The 26,302-nt window shown below is 52.4% G+C and overlaps 2 protein-coding genes across 7 annotated transcripts in view; one reads left to right on the forward strand and one right to left on the reverse strand.

Moving 5' to 3' along the window:
* Positions 1-403: 403 nt before the first annotated feature.
* LOC133356989 (F-box only protein 21-like) lies at positions 404-21,891 on the forward strand. 4 transcript variants are annotated; one of them, XM_061574729.1, is made up of 7 exons: positions 404-532; positions 9,273-10,227; positions 13,066-13,155; positions 13,817-13,911; positions 14,553-14,707; positions 20,284-20,388; positions 21,207-21,891. In XM_061574729.1, exons 2-7 carry the CDS (start codon positions 10,103-10,105, stop codon positions 21,300-21,302), a joined length of 666 nt encoding a protein of 221 aa, XP_061430713.1. In that variant the 5' UTR covers positions 404-532; positions 9,273-10,102; the 3' UTR covers positions 21,303-21,891. The 4 variants fall into 4 exon arrangements, with proteins under 4 accessions (XP_061430713.1, XP_061430714.1, XP_061430715.1 ...); XM_061574730.1 differs by having other exon boundaries at positions 432-532; positions 9,313-10,227; XM_061574731.1 differs by having other exon boundaries at positions 485-532; positions 9,277-10,227.
* A 2,474-nt stretch (positions 21,892-24,365) lies between these two features.
* LOC133356975 (mitochondrial amidoxime reducing component 2-like) overlaps positions 24,366-26,302 on the reverse strand; it is a 35,298-nt gene continuing 33,361 nt past the window's right edge. For all 3 annotated transcript variants that reach the window (XM_061574708.1, XM_061574709.1, XM_061574710.1), the window contains exon 8: positions 24,366-25,651. In XM_061574708.1, coding sequence (XP_061430692.1) covers positions 25,525-25,651 — 127 coding nt within the window. In that variant the 3' untranslated portion in view covers positions 24,366-25,524. The remainder of the gene's footprint in view (positions 25,652-26,302) is intronic.

A 26,302-nucleotide genomic window follows, 5' to 3' on the forward strand; every position in this document is an offset into this window, starting at 1 on the left:
GGATCACGGGAAGTGGGTTAAAAAACGACCGAAAGATTTGCACGGTCGCAAGCAAGCAAGCACGCAAGCACGCAAGCAAGTGAACTTAATATAAAGGATTTAAAAAGTGGCCCGTCATTTGGACATTTATAGCAACAGACATGCATTGTAGACAGTATACACGCATTGTAGACAGTAGACACGCATTGTAGACGATATCCACGCATTACTTTTGAAACTATAGCGCCTCCTCCATTCAGCGGTGGGCCCTTGCAGGTGCTGCGCCTTCAACCCGCAGCAAATAAATAAATAAATAACCGGCACCCGAGCGCTCGGCAGTCGCTTAGACCGGCGATTACGATTCGCTCGTTTATATTCCGTAGTGCGCATAAGGGTGTCGAGGGCGAGCGATTGGACGCCGCGGCACCACGTGACGACCCGGAGACGCGCGTCCCATTGGTTGAAAGTAGCGTGGAGGGCTGCGTGCGGACTGGGATTTGTAAAGCGTCCGCCCACTCCGCCCACAGCCGGCACACCTGGACACGTGTTACAGGTGACGAGTGGACACGTGGACAGCACGCAGACACAGAGACACCACGCAGACACAGAGACACAGGGACACACAGAGACACAGGGACACCACGCAGAGACACAGAAAGACACAGAGACACGGGGACACCACGCAGAGACACAGAGACACAGAGACACCACATACACACAGAGACACAAGGACACAGAGACACAGAGACACAGAGACACCACATAGACACAGAGACACACAGAGACACAGGGACACCACGCAGAGACACAGAGACACCACAGAGACACAGGGACACACAGAGAGACACACACAGAGAGACATACACAGAGAGACACAGAGAGGCATACACACAGAGACACAGGGACAGCACGCAGAGACACAGAGACACACAGACACACAGAGAGACATACACACAGAGACACAGAGACACCACGCAGAGACACAGAGAGACATACACACAGAGACACAGGGACACCACAGAGAGACACAGACACACACAGAGAGACACAGAGAGACATACACACAGAGACACAGGGACACCACGCAGATACACAGAGACACACAGAGAGACATACACACAGAGACACAGGGACACCACACAGAGACACAGACACACAGAGAGACACAGAGACACAGGGACACACAGAGAGACACACACACACAGAGAGACATACACACAGAGACACAGAGAGACACAGAGAGGCATACACACAGAGACACAGGGACACACAGAGAGACATACACACAGAGACACAGAGAGACATACACACAGAGACACAGGGACACCACGCAGAGACACAGAGACACACAGAGAGACATACACACAGAGACACAGGGCCACCACGCAGAGACACAGAGACACACAGAGAGACATACACACAGAGACACAGGGACACCTCGCAGAGACACAGAGAGACATACACACAGAGACACAGGGACACCACGCAGAGACACAGAGACACACAGAGACATACACACAGAGACACAGGGACACCACGCAGAGACACAGACACAGAGAGACATACACACAGAGACACAGGGACACCACGCAGAGACACAGAGACATACACACAGAGACACAGGGACACCACGCAGAGACACAGAGAGACATACACACAGAGACACACACACAGAGACACAGGGACACCACAGAGAGACACAGAGACACACAGAGAGACACAGAGACACAGGGACACACAGAGAGACATACACACAGAGACACAGGGACACCACGCAGAGACACAGAGACACACAGAGAGACATACACACAGAGACACAGGGACAGCACGCAGAGACAGAGACACACAGACAGACATACACACAGAGACACAGGGACACCACGCAGAGAGACAGAGACACACAGAGAAACATACACACAGAGACACAGGGACACCACGCAGAGACACAGAGACACACAGAGAGACACACACACAGAGACACAGCGACAACACGCAGAGACACAGAGACACACAGAGAGACATACACACAGAGACACAGGGACACCACGCAGAGACACAGAGACACACAGAGACACACAGAGAGACACAGGGACACCACGCAGAGACACAGAGACACACAGAGAGACATACACACAGAGACACAGGGACACCACGCAGAGACACAGAGACACACAGAGAGACATACACACAGAGACACAGGGACACCACGCAGAGACACAGAGACACACAAAGAGACATACACACAGAGACACACAGAGAGACATACACACAGAGACACAGGGACACCACGCAGAGACAGAGACACGGGGACAGCACGCAGACACACAGAGACACAGACACCACAGACCAAGAGACACCACAGACCCTGAGACACCACAGACACAGAGACACGGAGACACCACACAGACACACAGATACACCACAGAGACACCATAGAGACACCACAGAGACACGCAGACACAGACACACCACAGAGATACCACAGAGACACAGACAGAGACACAGACACAGAGAGACACAGAGACACACAGAGACAGAGAGACACAGATACACGGGGACAGCACGCAGAGATACAGACACAGAGAGACACACAGAGATACACACTGAGAGACACCACAGACACACAGAGACACCACAGACACAGAGACACCACAGACACAGAGAGACATCACAGAGACACAGACACACACAGAGACACATAGACACCACAGAGACACCACAGAGACATGGACATGGAGACACCACGGAAACACAGCGACACCACAGAGACACAGAGACACAGAGACAGACATATAGACACATAGACATATATACACCACAGAGACACAGAGACACCACAGAGACATGGACATGGAGACACCACAGAGACACAGACACCACAGAGACACAGAGACACAGAGACAGACATATAGACACATAGACATATATACACCACAGAGACATAGAGACACCACAGAGACATGGACATGGAAACACCACAGAGACACAGACACAGAGACACAGACACCACAGAGACACATACACAGGAACACCACATAGACACAGAGACACCACAGAGACACATCGACACAGAGACAGACATATAGACACATAGACATATATACACCACAGAGACACATCGACACAGAGACAGACATATAGACACATAGACATATATACACCACAGAGACATAGAGACACCACAGAGACACAGAGACACCACAGAGACACATCGACACAGAGACAGACATATAGACACATATACATATATACACCACAGAGACACATCGACACAGAGACAGACATATAGACACATAGACATATATACACCACAGAGACATAGAGACACCACAGAGACACAGAGACACAGAGACACCACAGAGACACAGACACAGGAACACCACATAGACACAGAGACACCACAGAGACACATCGACACAGAGACAGACATATAGACACATAGACATAGATACACCACAGAGACATAGACATAGAGACACCACAGAGACACAGAGACATAGATACACCACAAAGATGGAGAGACCACATGGACACCATAGACAGAGACACAGAGACACCACATATACAACAGGGAGATACCACAGAGACATCACGGACGCACATAGACACACACATCGGGACACCACAGGGCAAGGTTGTAGCCATGAAGTCAACATATGGAGGGGGGGACCAAATCTTCCAGGGGCCTGGGGGTCCCAACCCAGAAAAATATCTACATTTGAAAACTCATCTCCTGCCTAAAATATTTAAACATTCACTAACGCATGGGATGGACTTTTGTTATTTACAATAATGTCTAAGAGTGTATTGTATTACATTGCTCTGTTTTTATTTATTTTTTTACCATTTCTTGTTTCATTGTATGTAATGGCAGAGATTAGGGATTCATAAAGTACAACCATAACCACAATCATATTAACAGAAATCTATGCATTGATTTGTATGAAGAAAAGTCCAGATATTGTGGCCAAGGTTTAGCACAAATTGTTCTTTTTATTTACATAGCACAGCAATACATTTTTATAGCAAAATATTGTGGGGGGGGGGGCATGTGTCCCCCCCCAATATATATAATTACGGCCTTGCCACAGCGACATCATAGAAGCACATATACACAGACATAAAGACACCACAGAGACACCACAGAGACATAGACACACCACAGATACACAGAGACACCACAGAAGCACATAGACACAGACATAAAGACACCACAGAGACACCACAGAGACATAGACACACCACAGATACACAGAGACACCACAGAAGCACATAGACACAGACATAAAGACACCACAGAGACACCACAGAGACATAGACACACCACAGATGCACAGAGACACCACAGAAGCACATAGACACAGACATAAAGACACCACAGAGACACCACAGAGACAGACACCTCACAGATACACAGAGACACCACAGATGCACATAGACACAGACATAAAGACACCACAGAGACACCACAGAGACATAGACACACCACAGATACACAGAGACACCACAGATGCACATAGACACAGACACCACAGAGACATACGTAGAGACAAAATTATAATTATTATATTACAACAAGCATAATGATCATTATACTAATTATATTAATGATGATTATCATTGCATGGCGTTCACTCATTCGCCCCCATTCATTCGATGCATCGTCATTCGCTGTCATCAGTGTCACTTTAACCGATGTGACGAATCATCACATATTTGCTTCCTCTCGTTTCTTTCATTCGCCTCCACTCCACCACCGCCGTCACATTCGCATGTAGAAGCGACGTTCGTTCTGTCTAAAAAATTAACCCGTAAAAACTAAGTTTTTCACTCTAAATCCTTTATATGCGTGGCGGCTAGAGTCCTCTCGTCCTCTGGCTTGAGATGGCTGCCACCTATGGGTCAGATGATTGCCTGCCAGCATTAAGCAATTGGTAATTAAATATTGAAATTTTTTCCCTAAACGGTGTAAAACTTTGGAAAAAAATTTTCACGAAAATTAATTGTCACGCACAACGAGTCTGTGTGGAAAATGTCAGCTCGATTGGATCACGGGAAGTGTGTTAAAAAACGACCGAAAGATTTGCACGGTCGTGAGCAAGCAAGCAAGCAAGCGAACTTAATATAACGGATCTAAAAAGCGCCTTGGTTCAGGCGTCGTCGTGAATTATTTTAACATGAGAACAGAACAACGCTGCGCTGATGCGGTGCCGACATCTGATTTGCTTATTGTGTTGCGACTTTATTCCAGTAAAGGGCACTGCTTAGCTCAGCGGTGCTTAAACCTTTACTGCAACCTTGCTCCCCCATTTGGCTGTCAACCGTTAATGTATAATGGAAATGTATAATGTTAATGTATAATGTTAATGTATAATGTTAATGTATAATGTTAATGTATAATATTAATGTATAATGTTAATAACAACGTAGGTTCCATTTAAAGCTTTCGTGATTGCAGGGATTAATCTTCTTGGTTCTTTAAATATACGCTGCCAAGCTTGGTGGTGTTCATTCAGACGCTGTCTTTCCGACAGACCTGTTTGTTCTTCACCTGAGGACGGCTGCTTGCGTTGTGGCCGAAACGTCGTGAGAATTGTATTTTATTATGTTTTATTTTTATTATTTTATTATTTCCCTTCTACGTGACTTTACCGAAAGAACCAAGAAGAACAACGTAGGTGTTTGATGAAACGAAGTCAGTTGTAGATACGTGGCCGTGCTTAATTTTGCGTATCCACCATCCTAGATTTGAAGTTTTCCTGACTGCAAGGATCTAAAAACTCTTTGGTTCTTTCGGTAAAGTCACGTGGGAAAATAATAATAAATGAAATAAAAAAGAAAACATAAAAGTAAATAAAAGTAAATAAAATCACGACATTTCGATTGCAACACAAGCAATCATCATCAGCTGTGAAAATTTGAAAAAAATGTTTCTAGCTGTGATTTTCATACCTGATGATGATTGCTTGTGTTGCAATCGAAACGTCGTGATTTAATTTACTTTAATTTACTTGTATTTATTAATATTTTATTAATTATTTTTTACCTACGTGACTTTACCGAAAGAACCAAAGAGTATGTAGCTACCATCATTAAGTAGGTCCTGAATGTTGTTATTGTACGTGCTTTTGTCCATGATGACCGTGGCATTGCCCTTGTCGGCTGAGAAGATGACGATGTCATCCCTCTTTTTAAATCCTTTATATTAAGTTCGCTTGCTTGCTTAGGACCATGCAAATCTTTTGGTCGTTTTTTAACCCACTTCCCGTGATCCAATCGAGCTGACATTTTCCACACAGACTCGTTGTGCGTGGCAATTAATGTTTGTGAAATTTTTTTTCCAAAATGTTACACTTTTTAGGACAAAAATATTATATTTAATTACCAATTGCTTAATGATGCAATGCAATAATCTGACCCATAGGTGGCAGCCATCTCAAGCCAGAGGACGAGAGGACTCTAGCCGCCACGCATATAAAGGATTTATAGTGAAAAACTTTGTTTTTACGGGTTATACTTGTTTTATTTGAAATCGCTCAACACGTTCATCCTTAAATTTCAATTTAAAGCTTTCGTGACTGCAGGGATTCATCTTCTTGGTTCTTTCGGTAAAGTCACGTAGCTTGGTGGTGTTCATTCAGACGCTGTCTTTCCGACAGACCTGTTCTTCACCTGCGCTGCTTGCGTTGTGGCCGAAACGTCGTGAGAATTTTATTTTATTATGTTTGATTTCTATTATTTTATTATTTCCAAGAAGACGTTCATCCTTACTGATGTTGCTCATTGGTGTCTCGGCGTTTTTGAGCATTGCAGCAATTTCCGATTTTGCTACGTTTGCAGCGATGTGTCCCAAACCCTTCAGGGCTACATCAGCATGGACAATTATATCAGCCACCGTGTTTAGGGGTAACTGCAAAGTTCAACCCTTGAGCCAAAATCGATTTCAGGCGGTCGGAAATTGGACTGTTACTCAGATTAATAATAACATTGTCAACGTCTAACTTTGTAACGTGTTGACCTGGCACCGACCTCGACGCGGCGGCGGCTCTGAGATCTGACCTTAACATGCTAATTTATCACATTAACAACATGCTAATTTCTCACAATAACATGCTAACTTCTCACATTAACATGCTAATTTCTCACATTAACATCATGCTAATTTCTCACATTAACATGCTAATTTCTCATATTAACATCATGCTAATTTCTCACATTAACATGCTAATTTCTCACATTAACAGCACGCTAATCTCTCACATTAACATCATGCTAATTTCTCACATTAACATCACGCTAATTTCTCACATTAACATCACGCTAATTTCTCACATTAACATGCTAATTTCTCACATGAACATCACACTAATTTCTCACATTAACATCACGCCAATTTCTCACATTAACATGCAAATTTCTCACTTGAACATCGTGATAATTTCTCACATTAACATGCTAATTTCTCACGTTAAATAATGCACATTTCGCACATTAACATGCTCATTTCTCACATTTGCATGCTAATTTCTCACATTAACATCACGCTAATTTCTGACATTAACATGCTAATTTCTCACGTGAACATCATGATAATTTTTCACACAAACATGCAAATTTCTCACGTTAATGAAAATTTCTCACGTTAATGAAAATTTCTCACATCAAAATGCTAATTTCTCACATTAACATCATGCTAATATCTCACATTAACATGCTAACTTCTCAATTAACATGCTAATTTCTCACATTAACATGCTAATTTCTCACGTTAAATAATGCAAATTTCGCACATTAACATGCTAATTTCTCACATTTGCATGCTATTTTCTCACAGTAACATCATGCTAATTTCTCACATAAACATGCTAATTTATCACGTTAAAATCATGCTAATGTCTCACATTAACATGCTAACTTCTCACATTAACCTGCTAATTTCTCATATAAACATGAATTCCTGCAGTCACGAAAGCTTTAAGTCAAGATTTATATACTACATACTACACACTGCACCACACTACTATACACTATGCTATACACTACTCTATACACTACTATACACTACACTACTATACACTAGACACTACTAAACACTACACTACTATACACTACGCTATACACTACACTATACACTACTATACACTACACTACTATACACTAGACACTACTAAACACTACACTACTATACACTATGCTATACACTACTCTATACACTACTATACACTACACTACTATACACTAGACACTACTAAACACTACACTACTATACACTACACTATACACTATACTATACACTACTATACACTACACTATACACTACACTATTATACACTACACTACTAAACACTACGCTATACACTACACTATACACTACTATATGCTAGACACTACTATACCCTTCGCTATACACTACACTATACACTACTATACACTACACTACTAAAAACAATCTGTCCATGTCACGCAACCCTCAGGGGCTTGCGTGCACCACAGGTTAAGAAGAATAAGAAGAGCCACCCGTGTAGGCAAAGCACCCTCTCGTTAGCGACTCTTGGGAAAGAACCCGAACTTCTGCTGCCGCTGCTACCGCTGTTGCTGCTGCTGCTCCTGCTGCTGCCGCTGCTACCGCTGTTGCTGCTGCTGCTGCTGTTGCTGCTGCTGCTCCTGCTGCTGCCGCTGCTACCGCTGCTGCTGCTGCTGCTCCTGCTGCTGCTGCCGTTGCTGCCGCTGCTGCCGCTGCTGCTGCCGCTGCTCCTGCTGCTGCTGCTACCGCTGCTGCTGCTGCTCCTGCTGCTGCTGCTGCCGTTGCTGCCGCTGCTGCCGCTGCTGTCGCTGCTGCCGCTGCTGTCGCTGCTGCTGCTGCTACCGCTGCTGCTGCTGCCGCTGCTCCTGCTGCTGCTGCTACCGCTGTTGCTGCTGCTGCTCCTGCTGCTGTCGCTGCTGCTGCCGCTGCTACCGCTGCTACCGCTGCTGCCGCTGCTGCTGCTGCTCCTGCTGCTGCTGCCGTTGCTGCCGCTGCTGCCGCTGCTGCTGCCGCTGCTCCTGCTGCTGCTGCTACCGCTGCTGCTGCTGCTCCTGCTGCCGTTGCTGCCGTTGCTGCCGCTGCTGCCGCTGCTGTCGCTGCTGCCGCTGCTGTCGCTGCTGCTGCTGCTACCGCTGCTGCTGCTGCCGCTGCTACCACTGCCACTGCTACCGCTGCTGCTGCTGCTGCTGTCGCTGCTGCCGCTGCCTTGCTGCGCCGTCCTTCCTGCGATTGTCGCTCCGCCGTTGACGGATTTCCGTTGCCGCGGCAGACAGGAACGTGACGTTGAGGAGCCTCGTGCTGTGCCACAGTGTCGCCTGGAACGCCACCACACGGAGCCGGAGATCTCACCAAAACCCAGCCGATCGCACCACGCGGAGCCGGAGATGTCACCGGCACCCGGCTAAGGAGACCACGTGAAGACGGAGATCTCACCAGAACTCAGCTGACGCATCACGCGGAGCCGGAGATCTCACCAGAACCCAGCCCACGGCTTAGCGACCAACGCGGCACACCTTCCGTTGAGCCGCAGTTGGCTCCGTACGGCGCGAAAGACAGAGGTTCAACTCTACGCGCGTTAACATCGCAGCTCGCCACAAGCCAAGGAAGCTGCCACAGCTGTCCACGGCTGTCCACGGCTGTCCACGGCTGTCAACAGGCCTTGCCGCCCCCACGCTCGCGCCCCCAAAGAAACTTTCAAGACGTCTCCTGCCCCCCGTTAAACCTCGACCGCGGCTGGCGAGTGCGAGCGAGTTGCCGTGCGGGCGAGCGGGCGAGTCGATTTGTGAACATTTTGTGAGCGGGTGAATGGGTCGGGCGAGCGAGCGACTGAGGAAGTTAGCGAGTGCGTGAGCAGGTGAGTGAGCGACCAAGTGGGAGTTCACGAGCGAGCAAATCGAGAGAGTGCGTGAGAGAGCATGCGAATGAATGAGTTGTCGACTGAGCGAACGAGCGAGTGTGTATGAGAGTGAGCAAGTGAGCGAGTGAGCAATCGAGCGAGTGTGTGAGTGTGCGAGCGAACAAACGACTGAGCGAGCGAGCGAGGAGCTCCATCACCACCGGTGAGGTCTTGCGTCCCGGCGGGAACCGTGGTTGTTCGCGATGCCGCGCCGTGCCGCGTGGGCCGGGCTGCAGCTGCTGCTGCTGGTGGCGGCCGTGCCGCTGCAGACGCTCATCGTGCAGTGGAGCGGCAACAACGCCTTCCAGAGGCTGCACGCCATGCGCTGGTAACGCACCATGCACCACGCAACATGCACCACTCACCACGCATGCACCATGCACACAGCACTCACCATGCACACAGCACTCACCACGCACCACTCACCACGCATGCACCATGCACACAGCACTCACCATGCACACAGCACTCACCATGCACACAGCACTCACCATGCACCACTCACCACGCATGCACCATGCACACAGCACTCACCATGCACACAGCACGCACCACGCACCACGCACCACTCACCACGCACCACTCACCACGCACCACTCACCACGCACCACTCACCACGCACCACTCACCACGCATTCACCATGCACACAGCACTCGCCACGCATGCCGCACGCACCATGCACGCAACACGCACGCACGCAACACGCACGCCGCACGCACCACGCGCGACCCACGACCCCCCTGCCCCGACACCCGGGCACCACTCAACTCAAAACTACAGACAGTCCCGACAGCGATACGAGAAAATTGTAATATATTTTAAATTTCGCGCGGCAGGCAAACGCAGCAGCGTACGAGGTGCGATGCTGTACGTTGGGACGCTGCCGGGATGTTACGCATCTGCCGCCTTTCTATTAAATTGCAGTTCATAGAGGTAGGCTAAGAATTGACCTTGTTTTTTTTTTACTTGACATTTTATATAGTTTATACAGTACGGTACTGTTAATTGCTCTGTTTTGCTAAATTATCACCATTCTTTAAGGCTCCTGGGTAGGCTAGGCCATCTTCGACTTACGATATTTTTGACTTACGATGGGGTCGTCGTAACGCATCTCCATCGTAAGTCGAGGACTACCTACATGGTGTAGTGAGAGTCGTAAGTCGGGGACTACCTACATGGTGTAGTGAGAGTCGTAAGTCGGGGACTATCTACATGGTGTAGTGAGAGTCGTAAGTCGGGGACTACCTACATGGTGTAGTGAGAGTCGTAAGTCGGGGACTATCTGTACATGGGGGTGTAGTGAGAGTCGTAAGTCGAGGACTATCTGTACATGGTTGTGTAGTGAGGGTCGTAAGTCGAGGACTACATGTACATGTTGGTGTACTGAGAGTCGTAAGTCGAGGACTATCTGTACACGGTGTAGTGAGAGTCGTAAGTCGAGGACTACCTGTACATGGTGGTGTAGTGGGAGTCGTAAGTCGAGGACTACCTGTACATGGCGGTGTAGTGTTAGTCGTAAGTCGGGGACTAGCTGTACATGTTGGTGTAGTGAGAGTCGTAAGTCGAGGACTATCTGTACACGGTGTAGTGAGAGTCGTAAGTCGAGGACTACCTGTACATGGTGGTGTAGTGGGAGTCGTAAGTCGAGGACTACCTGTACATGGCGGTGTAGTGTTAGTCGTAAGTCGGGGACTAGCTGTACATGGTGGTGTACTGAGAGTCGTAAGTCGAGGACTATCTGTACACGGTGTAGTGAGAGTCGTAAGTCGAGGACTACCTGTACATGGTGGTGTAGTGGGAGTCGTAAGTCGAGGACTACCTGTACATGGCGGTGTAGTGTTAGTCGTAAGTCGGGGACTAGCTGTACATGGTGGTGTACTGAGAGTCGTAAGTCGAGGACTATCTGTACACGGTGTAGTGAGAGTCGTAAGTCAAGGACTACCTGTACATGGTGGTGTAGTGGGAGTCGTAAGTCAAGGACTACCTGTACATGGCGGTGTAGTGATAGTCGTAAGTCGGGGACTAGCTGTACATGTTGGTGTAGTGAGAGTCGTAAGTCGGGGACTAGCTGTACATGGCGGTGTAGTGAGAGTCGTAAGTCGGGGACTAGCTGTACATGGCGGTGTAGTGAGAGTCGTAAGTCGGGGACTAGCTGTATGGTGGTGTTGTGAGAGTCGTAAGTCGGGGACTACATGTGTATGATGTAGTGAGAGTCGTAAGTCGAGGACTACCTACATGGCGTAGTGAGAGTCGTAAGTCGGGGACTGGCTGTATATGGTGATGTAGTGAGAGTCGTAAGTCGAGGACTGTCTGTACTTTTTATTTCACCGGCTGTAAGGCCCTACTTAGCTGTGTGGCTCTTTTTTCAGAAGTGACCTGGTGATCACAAACGATTGCTCAACAAAGTGGGCTCATCGTCATCACCATCGTCGCGTGGACATTTTTAGGAACAGTCAAATAATACAAACGTTGATTCTAAAATGTGAAGGGGAAAAAATCGGAGGACCCGGGGAGAGAGACACGCAAACTCCCCGTACACAAAGCAGGTGTCAGGGTCGGGATGGTACCCACGACCTCCTGTGTACCAGGCGAGGTAGTTAACATCTCCTAGCCACCGTGATGATGATGATGAGAGAGAGACACGCAAACTCCAAATATACAGCAGCAGGCGTCAGGGTCGTGATCGAACCCACGACCTCCTGTATACCAGGCGAGGTAGTTAACATCTAGCCACCGTGATGATGATGATGAGAGAGAGAGAGACACGCAAACTTCACATACACAAAGCAGGCGTCAGGGTCGGGATGGAACCCACGACCTCCTGCGTACCAGGCGGGGCTCTTGACGCTTTCGCCAAATCCTCCGTGTCCTCCGGCGTGGCGCGTAGCAGTGACGGGCAACTTCGGTCGGAATTGATAAACGTTGCCAACTCGCTAAACGCACGGTAGCCCACTCGCAAGGTAGTCCACTCGCACGCCGTACCCGTTGCGGTGTGTAAAACGTGAGCGGCATCGGTGGCGGTGGTGCAGCAGCACGGCGCCGGCCGTGGTGCCGGCCGCTCGCCCTCGGTGCGCCGTCGTGCCGGCCTCGGCGGGCGCTCGACCACCCCAAGAGAATTCTCACGCGGCGGCGGTGGTGAGGGTCTTTGCGTTGTCGCCTCGCCAGGCTCACGGAGGAGTTGGGGGGGCTGCAGCAGCGACTGCTGAGACCGGTGCCGTGGCTGTCGTGGGCACGCGGCTTGGTGCGGCACGCGCGGTGAGAGCCGCCACCCCCCCCACCGCCACGCGCACACACACAGCCCCAGTGTTGATGACGCCGACGATTGTGATGGCGCCGGTGGTGCCGGTGGTGTTGACGGTGGTGATGATGGTGGTGATGATGGTGGTGATGATGGTGGTGATGATGGTGGTGTTGACGGTGGTGATGATGGTGGTGATGATGGTGGTGATGATGGTGGTGATGATGGTGGTGTTGACGGTGGTGGTGATGGTGGTGTTGACGGTGGTGATGATGGTGGTGATGATGGTGGTGATGATGGTGGTGATTATGGTGGTGATGATGGTGGTGATGACGGTGGTGTTGACGGTGGTGATGACGGTGGTGATGATGGTGGTGATTATGGTGGTGATGATGGTGGTGATGATGGTGGTGTTGATGGTGGTGATGATGGTGGTGTTGATGGTGGTGATGATGGTGGTGTTGATGGTGGTGTTGATGGTGGTGTTGATGGTGGTGATGGTGGTGGTGGTGATGGTGGTGGTGGTGATGGTGGTGGTGATGGTGGTGGTGATGGTGGTGTTGATGGTGGTGGTGATGGTGGTGGTGATGGTGGTGATGATGGTGGTGATGATGGTGGTGCCGGTGGTGTTGACGGTGGTGATGATGGTGGTGTTGATGGTGGTGATGGTGGTGGCAGCACGGCGCTGGGTGAGGAGGAAGAGGAGGATGCGATGGGGGAGTGCGCTGCCTTGGAAGTTCTTCGGCTGGAGGAGATAGACGGACACTTTGCCAGTAAAACGCATGCGCACACGCACGCACACACGCACACGTTTATGCACGCATGCACACACGTGTGCACACATACGCATACGCACGTGTACGCACGCACACACACGTGCCTATGAGTGTGCACGCACTCGCGCGCGCACACACCTGCATACAAAGCAATGAACCCCCGTGTAGCCTTAACAGACTGTAGGGGCAAGTGCTGTTAGCGAGTAGCAGCTATGAAGGCCGGAATGATGTACGAGAGGGTGGGTGGCCAGCACCACGCCCGACCGCCTTTGTCTCCCCTGTGGCGATGTTTACACACCGCACCGGGTACTCATTTGAGGCCGAGTCGACCTAGGGGAGGCCCAGGACCGGTTCAGATAATCGTCACTGGGTGTTGGCCGTGAGCGGAAATCGAACTCGGGTCGCCGGGTTCGTAGCACAGCGTAGCGCTAACCGCTACACCACCGCTCCCCACGAACGAACACACGCGCACACACACACGTGTCCCCTTCCGTTTCTCATCTCCACGCTTCTCCGCATGTCTTTGCATGTCTCCGCGTGCGTGTGCGTGACGCTGAGTGCATCTCCATGTGTCTCCGCGTGTCTCCGCGTGCGTGCGTGTGTGTGCGTGTGTGTGCGTGACCCTCCGTGCCCCCCAGCCTCGGTGTCGGTGCGCTCCCCGCGCCCCCCCCGCGTCTCGTTCCGCGTGGGCCAGGTGGTCCGGCACCGGCACGCCGGCTTCACCGGCGTCATCATTGGCTGGGACGCGCGCACACACGCACCCCACGACTGGATGCAGCGCTCACACCGCGGGGTCAGTCACGCACACGCACACATACATACACACACACACATACACACACACACACACATACACACACATACACACACATACAACAACAACAACAACAACCGCCATTCGCCACTAAGTGGCGGTGACGTCACCACGATGCTTGTGCCAGGCCAAGTGCACCTTGAGGCCACGTGAAGTGTCGAAAGCCCGCTGGCAGGAGGTCACGGGGCAGACCCAGGTGCCACGGGTCGACTGACCGAGATGACCGAGATGACTGGCTGATGCACCACCTGTGCCCCCTACTGTGCCAACTTGCTGTGCTTTAACCACCCGGCGCTCCGCTCGTTGTTGTGAGCGTCGCTCCTCCGCCCTCCGTTGTTGTTGGAGGGCGACTGCCTCCAACTGCCCAGTAGCGTCCTTCACGAGCCTCCTCCACTGAGGCCGATCTTGACACCGCTGGTACAAGTCATCGGCAAGTCCACTCAGCTCCACGTCCTCCTGTACCACATCACTCCATCTCTTCTCCAGCCCGTGCCGCGCCCGTCTAGCCCCCTCGATCCGGCCGAACAAAAGCTGTTTAGGCATGCGGTGGCTGGGCATGCGGGCTACATGACCCAGCCAACGCAGCCTTGCCTGCCGGAGGAGCTCACTGATGGGACTTTGCCCAGATCTTTCAAGGATTTGTGAGCTCCTCACACAATCCAGCCTGGTTAAACCCAGGATGGATCGTAGGCAGGCCAGCCTAAATGTTTCCAACCGGCGAAGATGCTCCACCAGGGGGGTCCACGTCTCGCAAGCGTAGAGAAGGGAGGGAATGACCGTGGCCGAGAAGACCTGAAGCTTCGTGCGGAGCGACAGACCAGGTAGCTTCCACACAGCGTTACGCAACCGATGAAAAGATATTGCCGCTCGACTGATTCGGAGTGAGACCTCTGCTGATAGACTGGAGCCGGTCATAAGCACACTGCCCAGGTATGGGAAACTCTCCACTCTCTCCACAACTGCCCCATCACCAATTGGGAGTTGTGGGGGTGGAGTGTCCGATGGTACAAAATACCCAGGCAGGTGCTTAGTTTTGGTGGGGCTGATGGTAAGGCCCCACCTCTTAGTGGCACGCTCCAGTCTCAGCAGCAGCGTCTTCAACTCCTCTTCTGAAAGAGCAGCTATTACCAAATCATCGGCATACATAACATGGTTGACCAATAGGGAGCCATCCCTTGATCGCACCCGGGCGTCGATCAGCCTCCCATTATATCTGTACCAAATGGAAATTCCCCCGGTACAGCTATTGAAGGCTTCACGAGCTACGCGGTCAAAATAGATGTTAAATAATGTGGGAGCCAGAGGACATCCCTGTCGCACCCCAAGGTGTACAGGGAAAGGCTCCGACTCCTGGCCACGTAGTTTTACCCGGGCCCGCTCACCATCATGAAGGTCCTTAATGATCGTGAGCAGAGGGTCAGGGACTCCGAAAGCACGAAGAACAACCCAGAGCCCAGTCCTACTGATGGTATCATAGGCCTTGACCAGGTCAATAAAGCAGAGATGTAGGTCTTTTTGGAATTCCCTACACCTCTGCTGTAGCAGACGGACAGAAAATATGGCATCTGTGCAGGACCGCCCTTTCCTGAAACCGCATTGGGGCTCCGCAAGCCTCTCCTCAGCGTGCCTAGCAAGGCGATGTTGAATAATCCTTGCCAGGACCTTACCCGGCACACTGAGGAGTGAGATGCCCCTGTAGTTGTTACAGTCGGTACGGTCCCCCTTCTTAAAGAGGGGGACCACCAGGGCATCCTTCCAGTCCTGCGGAACCCGTCCAGTGGTCCAGACTGTTGTTATGATGTCATATAGGGCAGTCTGTGCACAAACGCCACCCTCCCTCAGCATTTCGCTTGGGAGATCATCTCTGCCCGATGCCTTCCCTGGTCTCAGACTCCGGATCGCCCTCAGTACTTCCTCAACAGCTGGCACCTCAGCCAGCCACTCACAGGGGGTGACCTCTTCCAATATTTGAGGCACCGCAGCCTCAGCAGGGTTATCACCACTTTGTGCCATGATGTTTTCCTGGCTGAGAGAATTTCCCTCCCCCAGGACCTCACAGAAATGCTCAGCAAATCTGCAAACCTGTTCCTGGGGGTCGGAGATTGGATCACCGTTTTTTCCTCTAATGATGGTAATAGGTGTGGCGCTGCAGGTTACTTTTTTGATGGAGTTAAATAGTGATTTGTGATCACGGGCCACTGAGGCAGACTCCATCTCCTCAGCAACCCGCGACCACCACCCATCCTTACAGCGCCTTACGGCTCTCCGAACTTCTGAGCGAAGGCTGCGGTAAACCTCCTCATTCTCTGCCGTGGGATGCTGTAGGCGATGAGAGTGGGCCTGACGCTTTTTCTCAATTAACCTGAACACCTCCTCTGTCAGCCAGGGTTTCTGGGGAGGTCTGGACCGCGTACCCAAAGCAGCCATTGCAGCTGCATGAGTCACAGTCTTAAACCTCGCCCATTTACCCTCGACATCAGGTGGAGTGGGGGACGATGCCAACCCCAGCTGCAAGCGATGATGAAATTCTCGCTTGCAACTTTCATCAGCTAACTGAGACCAGGCCACTTTTGGTTGGAATGGGATCCTGGGTGTACACCCACCACCGGAGTGGAAGAAAGGCAGGCGCATCTTACAGATGACTAGTCGATGGTCAGAGGACAGATCAGCTCCACGGTAGGTCCTGGTGTCAAGGACATGGGTTCGCATCCGCTGGTCCGTCACTATGTAGTCCAGCAGATGTTCTTGCTTGGACCCGGCATGTATCCATGATGTTGTGTGGATGCGCCGATGCCGGAAGAGCATGTTGGTAATTACAAGCCCATGGGCTGCACAAAAATCTAGCAGCCTCCTACCGTTATTATTGAGCTGATCTGGCCCATGCCTTCCAATCACTCCAGACCAGGTACCAGCATCATGACCAACTCGGGCATTGAAGTCACCCAACAAGATGACTCTGTCCCGAGTGGCCACTTTAGCCAGCACCTGTGACAGGAGGTCATAGAAAGAGTCTGACTCATCGGCTTTGCCTGCATCCCTCCACGGATGTTCGTCTTCGGTGGGGGCATAAGTAACCACGACCACCACTCCTCGCCTCTGGTTGATGGGAAGGCGAGCCCAAAGTATCCTGGGGCTTACAGCTTCCCACACCTCACCGCCACGCTCCCACGCCCCCTTCATTCTTTTGTTCAGAAGAAGAGCCACACCCTGTTGTTTGGCAGTCTCCTGCCCCGAGTAGAGGACTGTCCACCCCTCATGGTGGCAGGAGCCAGAACCGGTCCACCGGACCTCCTGAATGCCACAGAGATCCAGGCGGTACCGGTCCATCTCCCGACAGAGGAGTGGCAGCCTCTCCTCCGCAGTGAGCGTTCGAACATTCCACGTGGCCATCCGCAATGGTTTTTTGTTGTTTCTGGAGGAGCCCCGAGGGTGAAGATTCAATCTCCTGGCTCCGCCAAATGGGGTTTGGCCAGGAGACGTCATAAAAGCCTGACCCCCCGGGGCCTCCGGCACAAGCTTATTTGTTACAGGTTTATGTTTAATTCGTGGTTTAGTGGTGGTTAATTGAAGGTGGAGGGGTTACCAGCCCCTCACACCCGTCCAGAGCCCCCGTTTAGCCACTGTGGTGGTCATAGACGCCATGAGGGGAGAGGCCAATGGGCATTGGCCCTCCCCCCACAGCACTGCCCACGACAGTGTTGCCCGTCCGGCACCGCGAGGAGGTAGGAGGTTGATAATTGGTTCTTTACCCTTCTATCTGGCAACAAAACTGACACCTTTTTGCAAGGAGTCATGTTTGCATAGACCGCAATACCTGCAGTCATAAATACAAACAAAAGACATAACTCTGATAATGTGCACTGTCCTTGACAGTCCTTGACAGTGCACATTATCAGAGTTATGTCTTTTGTTTGTATTTATGACTGCAGGTATTGCGGTCTATGCAAACATGACTCCTTGCAAAAAGGTGTCAGTTTTGTTGCCAGATAGAAGGGTAAAGAACCAATTATCATATTTTTACTGGCAAATGAGGTCCCCATAGAGGTAGGAGGTTGTTTTGCCGGACTTATACATACACACATACACACACATACATACACACACATACATACACACACATACATACACATACATACACACACTCACATACACACACATACATACACACACATACACACACATACATACACACATACACACACATACATACACACACATACACACACATACACACACATACATACACACATACACACACACACATACACACACACACACGCACCCCACGGCTGGATGCAGCGCTCACACCGTGGGGTCAGTCACGCACACACACACACATATATACAAACATATACATATACACAGATACACACAGATACACACACAGATACACACACAGATACACACACATACACACACACATACATACACATACACACACACGTACACACAGATACACACACACACAGATACACACACGGATACACACACACAGATACACACACACACCGAGATACGCATACACACACGGATACACACACACGGATACACACACACGGATACACACATACATACATACACACATACATACACACATACATACACGCATACATACACACACATACACACACATACACACACATACATACACACACACATACACACACGTAGATACGCATACACACACAGATACACACACACAGATACACACACACAGATACAAAAGATCCCCCGCATAGCCTGAACAGACTGTTGGGGCAAGTGCTGTTAGCGAGCACCTGTGAAGGCCGGAACGGCACACGAGAGGGTGGGTGGGTGGCCCGCACCACGCCCGACCGCCTTTGTCTCCCCAGGGGCGATGATTTTACACACCGCACCAGGTACGCATTTCAGGCTGAGTCGACCTAGGAGAGGTCCAGGACCGGTTCAGATAATCGTCACTGGTTTTGGTCGTGAGCGGGAATTTAACTCTGGCGGCTGGGTTCGTAGCGCAGCACGCTAACCGCTACACTACCGCTCCCCACGCAGATACACAGTTACACACACACACGTGGTTTACACACACACGCAGATACATAGACAAAGATCCCCCGTATAGCCTTAACAGACTGTAGGGGCATGTGCTGTTAGTGAGCACCTATGAAGGCCGGAACGGTACACGAGGGGGTGGGTGGCCAGCACCACGCCCGGCCGCCTTTGTCTCCCCAGTGGCGATGTTTACACACCGTACCAGGTACTCATTTGAGGCCGAGTCGACCTTGGGGAGGCCCAGGACCGGTTCAGATAATTGTCACTGGTGTTGGCCGTGAGCGGGAATCGAACCCGGGTCACCGGGTTCGTAGCGCAGCGTAGCGCTAACCACTACACCACCGCTCCCCACACACGCAGATACACAGTTACACACACACACACGTGGTGACACATACACACAGATACACACGCAGACACACGGTTACACACACACGTGGTGACACACACACGTGGTGACACACACACACATGTACACACGCACGCAGTGAGTGGCGCGTGCCGCCCCCCCGTGTGTGCGTGAGTAGAAGGCGAGTCTCCGCGAGGCCCCCCACTACCGCGTGCTCGTGTCGGGGAGGAACGCCGTCACCTACGTGCCGCAGGACGACATCGCCGTCCTCAACGGGGTGCAGGTGAGCGCCACGGCGTCACCACCACGGCGTCACCACCACCACGTCACCACGACGACGTCACCACCACGACGTCAACACGACGTCGCCACCACGACGTCACCAGGACGACGTCACCACCACGACGTCACCAGGACGACGTCACCACCACGACGTCACCACCACGACGTCACCACCACGACGTCACCACCACGACGTCACCACCACGACGTCACCATCACGTCACCACCACGACGTCACCACCACGACGTCACCATCACGTCACCACCACGACGTCACCACCACGACGTCACCATCACGTCACCACCACGACGTCACCACCACGACGTCACCACGACGTCACCACCACGACGTCACCACCACGTCACCACCACGACGTCACCACCACGACGTCACCATCACGTCACCACCACGACGTCACCACCACGACGTCACCATCACGTCACCACCACGACGTCACCACCACGACGTCACCATCACGTCACCACCACGACGTCACCACGACGTCACCACCACGACGACGTCACCACGACGTCACATGACGTCACCACGACGTCACCTGCGTGACCCAGCGGGGCCAACGAGCGGGCGCCTCCTTCCGTTATGATGGGGGGGGGGGCGGCCCAATTGTGGGCCGGCGTCCCATTCGCCGTTTGGCGCTTCCGGCGTCTCTCCCCACGCCCCCCACACCCCCCCCACCCCCCGCACCCCCCCCCACCCCCCGCACCCCCCACACCCCCAACTCCCCACACTCCCCCCCACGCCCCCCCACTACCCACCCACTCCCCCCACACCCCCCGCACCGCCGTGCGTGGCGTCAGGTCACCCACGAGGAGCTGGCCGTCTACTTCCGGGCGTTCGACGGCGCGCAGTACGTCGCGAGGCCCTGGCTGCGCGAGCTCTACCCCCACGACTGATGGCGGCGGTGACGACGACCGAGACGACGGCGGTGACACCAAACACCGTTGCCGTGGCGCGGTGAACCTGCAGCGGACCGGAGTTGCGTGCAGACACATGGGATTTGTCCGTCGTGCTGGATAGATGTTAACTACCTCGCCCGGTATGCAGGTGGTCGTGGGTTCCATCCCGACCCCGACTCCTGCTGTATATTTTGAGTTTGCGTCTCTCTCTCTCTCACCGTGGTGGCCTGGATTTGTTTTCTCCGGGTGCTGTGCTCCGGTTATTCTCTCCGCATTTAGAATCGACCGACGTCACGCGTTGTAGAGCTTTGGGCTGTCAGTTCCCAACGTGACGACGACGATGACGAAGCCGCCAACTTCTTTGAGCCATCATTTGTGGTGGCCAGGTCGCTTTGCGAACAAGAGCCTTACAGTGGCGTGCGCTCTCCACACGCGAGGTGGGGGGGGTCACGACGCTGGCGGATGCAGAAATAATACCGGTGCGGAAAAATGGGGTTCACGTTCCTGGTACGAGTGAACATTGGGGTGGGAATAATGGGAAATGTTTAATAGCAATGGATTCCAATAAATAATACATTGTAAAGAACGACGTGGTTTGTGTTTTTTTACATTTCATTCGATGGCCAGGTCGCTTCTGTTAAAAGGATCTTAGACGGCTCAAGCGAGTCCTCGCCTGTCCAAACGACCCAAACAAGCAAACAAACAGAAATGCGCCACCACCACCGCCACCACCGCCATCGCCACAGCCACCACTGCCACCACCGCCACCACCGTCACCACCGCACCCCCCGTGCAGCCTGTAACAGACTTGGGGCAAAGTGCTGCTGGCAAGTAGTTTGCGGCGCCTACGAAGGCCGGCACAGCACACGACGGGGGTGGGTGATCAGCACGACGCCCGGCCGCCTTTGTCTCCCTACGAGTGGCGATGTTTACACACACTGCACCAGGTACTCATTTGAGGCTGAGTCGACCTAGGGGAAGCCCAGGACCGGTTCAGATAATCGTCACCGGTGTTGGCCGTGAGCGGGAATCGAACTCGGGTCGCCGGGTTCGTAGCGCGGCGTAGCGCTAACCATTGCACCACCGCTCACGCGCACACAACAACACCACGCACGCACTCGTATTAGCTGTTTGTGAGCTGCTGCAGTGTAGCGGTGGTTGAACAGTGTGGTGTTGGTTTTCAAACAGTGTGGTGGTGGTGGTTGAACAGTGCGGTGGTGGTTCTGGTGGTGGTTTTCAAACACCGTGTGGTGGTGGTGGTTGAACAGTGCGGTGGTGTTTACACTGAGACCTCTTTTACCAGTGGCAAAATATAGTAGGGTTTTAGTGACGTTTTACCCTTTTAAACTGGTACAAAAACTGACACCTTTATACAAGGCATCATGTTTGCAATAACCACAACACAAGTAGTCAAAAAAGCAAACAAAAAGAAGCAACTCTGATGATGATAATGATATGCACTGTCCTTGAAGTTGATTGGTCCACACCCGAGACAGCTTTTCTTAGAGCCGAGTCTCCATTGGTGTTGGACCAGATGACACCAGAAGGCGTACAACTCAAACATCATTATCAGAGTTGCTTCTTTTTGTTTGCATTTTTGACTACTTGTGTTGTGGTTATTGCAAACATGATGCCTTGTATAAAGGTGTCAGTTTTGTACCAGTTTAAAGGGTAAAAACCTACTACTAGTGCGGTGGTGGTTTTGGTGGTGGTTTTCAAACACAGTGTGGTGGTGGTGGTTGGTCAGACGGAACGGTGCGCGTCCGGTCGAGTCCGACACCTCCCCAGGGGTGGAGGACTTCGGTGAGGACTCCGGTGAGGACTCGGTGAGCGACACGACAGCCAAACTCTCGTTTTGAGTCCAACGAGTAAATGCACAACAAAGATAAAGATCCCCCGTGTAGCCTTAACAGACTGTAGGGGCAAGTGCTGTTAGCGAGCACCTATGAAGGCCGGCACGGCACACGAGGGGGTGGGTGGCCAGCACGACGCCCGGCCGCCTTTGTCTCCCCAGTGGCGATGTTTACACACCGCACCAGGTACTCATTTGGAGCCTAGTCGACTTAGGGGAGGCCCACGACCGGTTGAGATAATCGTCACTGGGCGTTGGTCATGAGCGGGAATCGAACTCGGGTCGCCAGGTCCGTAGCACTAACCTACGAACAACTGCGATTCGCCACTAAGTGGCGGCGACTTCACCACGGCGCTTGTGCCAGGCTAGGTGCATAGTTGAGGCCACGTGAAGTGTCGAACGCCCGCTTGCAGGAGGTCACGGGGCAGACCCAGCAGGTAGCACGGGTCGACTGACTGAGATGACAGACGACTGGCTGATGCACCACCTGTGCCCCCTACTGTGCCAACTTGCTGTGCTTTAGCCACCCGGCGCTCCGTTCGTTGTTGTGAGCGTCGCTCCTCCGCCCTCCGTTGTTGCTGGAAGGCGACTGCCTCCAACTGCCCAGTAGCAGCGTCCTTCACGAGCCTCCCCCACAGAGGCCGATCTTGGCACCGCTGGTACCACTCATCGGCGAGTCCACTCAGCTCCACATTCTCTTGCACCACATCACACGCGCGCGCAGGCAGTGAACCTGAGTTACGTTAGCTATGAGATGTTAACTACCTCGCCCGGTATACAGGAGGTCGTGGGTTCGATCCTCACCCTGATGCCTGCTGTTGTATATTTGGAGTTTGCGTGTCTCTCTCCCCGTGGTCGCGTGAATTTTGTCTCTGGGTCCTCATGTTTTTCACTCCACACTTAGAATCAACATCACGCGTTGAGAGTGTTTGGAGAGAGACACGCAAACTCAAAATATACAGCAGCAGGCGTCAGGGTCGGGATCGAACCCACGACCCCCTGTATACCAGGCGAGGTGGTTAACATCTCCTAGCCACCGTGATGATGATGAGAGAGACACGCAAACTCCAAATATACAGCAGCAGGCGTCAGGGTCGGGTCGAACCCACGACCTCCCATATACCAGGCGAGGGAGTCAACATCTTTAGAAGGCTGTGTGGCTGATGGGATGTGTAAAAAAAAGGACGGACAGATACAGGGAGTACTTGCAGATCGTTTAATATAATTTTAGTGAGGTATCTATAAACATCATCCTGCGTATTCGACGCTAATGTTAGATGATTACATATTAAACGAAAAACATTGAAAATTAATGCCGATTACATTCGAGTTACAATTTGCCGATTACATTTCGTCTAAATATGGTCACACGGCAAACGGAGGTGGGGAAGGCTGAGTGGTCGCGGTGCAGCATCTCGGCGCAGCGTCTCGGCGCAGCGTGCCGTCAAGTTGACCGGCGTGGTGAAGTATGGGCAAAGGACCCCCCGCCTGGCCACGCGAGCCGCGATGCCCTGGGGGGCCGCCGCTCCCTCCGCGTCTCTCCGGGTACAAATCCCCCGCTGGTGTTTTATACTCCGCAACCCCCCCCTCCCCCCACCACCGATCGCTCGCGAATTAATTACTTCACTTGACGATCACCCCCCCCCCCGCTCCGCCCCTTGAGCTGCTTGGGGGTCCTACGGCTTTGCTTGGAGTCTGCTCCCGCACCGCTACCGCGCCGCAGTCGCACGCAGGCCTGGCTCGAGCGCCACCATCACGACGACGGCGATGATGATGGCGATGATGATGATGATGGCGATGATGATGGCGATGATGATGATGTTGGCGATGATCATGGCGATGATGATGGCGATGATGATGGCGATGATGATGGCGATGATGATGGCGATGATGATGGCGATGATGATGATGGCAATGGCGATGATGATGGTGATGACGATGACGATGATGATGATGGCGATGATGACAACGACGGCGATGACAACGACCTAGGGTACGGTGGGGCTAACCCGTGCGCCATCTTCCCGTGTGCCGCCTGTAGAGAGCGGGTGGTGCCGTGGTGGTGCCGTGGTGGTGCCGTGGTGGTGCCGTGGTGGTGCCGTGGTGGTGCCGTGGAGGTGCCGTGGAGGTGCCGTGGTGGTGCCGTGGTGGTGCCGTGGTGGTGCCGTGGTGGTGCCGTGGAGGTGCCGTGGTGGTGCCGTGGAGGTGCCGTGGTGGTGCCGTGGTGGTGCCGTGGAGGTGCCGTGGTGGTGCGGTGGTGCGGTGGTGGTGCCGTGGTGGTGCCGTGGTGGTGCGGTGGTGGTGCAGTGGTGCCGTGGTGGTGTTGTGGTGCTGTGGTGCCGTGGTGCTGTGGCGGCACTGCGGCTCCTAGCGGAGCACACGGAACACCGGGTCCCCCACGTGCATCACGCCCAGGCGCTCGATGGTGTAGTTCACCCCGAAGAAGGGCGCCGTGCCCCACACGTGCTTCTCCGTGGGCTCGCACAGACGGTAGCTGCAAAGACAAAGACCCCCCCCCCCCCACGTGGTACGGCCTCCGCGGGAACTCTCGGCGCCTATGGCCGGTGACGAGGCTGGCGCGGGGAAAATAAACAAAAATCGTCTCCACGCATTTTGTGAACAAGTCACGAAACGCGTGCCGGGCCGCCAAACCGGGGGGTCTATAGAGTAGCGAGATGACGTCGCCGTTGCGACGATGTCGTTGCCATGACGTTGTTGCGACGACGTCATTGCGACGTTGTTGCCATGACGTCATTGCGACGTTGTTGTAATGTCGTTGCCACGACGTTGTTGCGACGTTGCGACAACATCGTGGCGACGACGTTGGCAAGGCACACGAGGCGGCAAGTGGCCAGCGCCACACCACACGCGCCCGGCCGCCTCTTGTCTCCCTACCAACGGCAACGTTTACACATCGCGGCAGGCGCTCGTATGAGGCCGAGCCGACCTAGGGGAAGACTGGCACGGCTCCTCGTCGTCGTCGTCATCGCGGGGACGTTTACAGCCGCAAAATAACTCCGCGAACGAGTGACGTCGATGGTGTTTTCTTTGAAGCTATCGACGCGACTTTACCGAAAGAACCAAAGAATGTGAATTCCTGCAGTCACGAAAGCTTTGAGTCGATATTTAAAACAACAGTTTTATA

Source organism: Lethenteron reissneri, chromosome 56 (assembly GCF_015708825.2).
Source record: "Lethenteron reissneri isolate LAM-NWPU_2019-01 chromosome 56, ASM1570882v1, whole genome shotgun sequence".
NCBI lineage: Eukaryota > Metazoa > Chordata > Hyperoartia > Petromyzontiformes > Petromyzontidae > Lethenteron > Lethenteron reissneri.

Coding starts and splice junctions, on each gene's coding strand:
- LOC133356989 (XM_061574729.1), top strand. CDS start 10,103: ATGCCGCGCCGTGCCGCGTGGGCCGGGCTGCAGCTGCTGCTGCTGGTG. Junction 13,156..13,816: donor GGCTTGGTGCGGCACGCGCG/GTGAGAGCCGCC, acceptor TGGTGGTGGCAG/CACGGCGCTGGGTGAGGAGG. Junction 14,708..20,283: donor TGCAGCGCTCACACCGCGGG/GTCAGTCACGCA, acceptor GTGCGTGAGTAG/AAGGCGAGTCTCCGCGAGGC.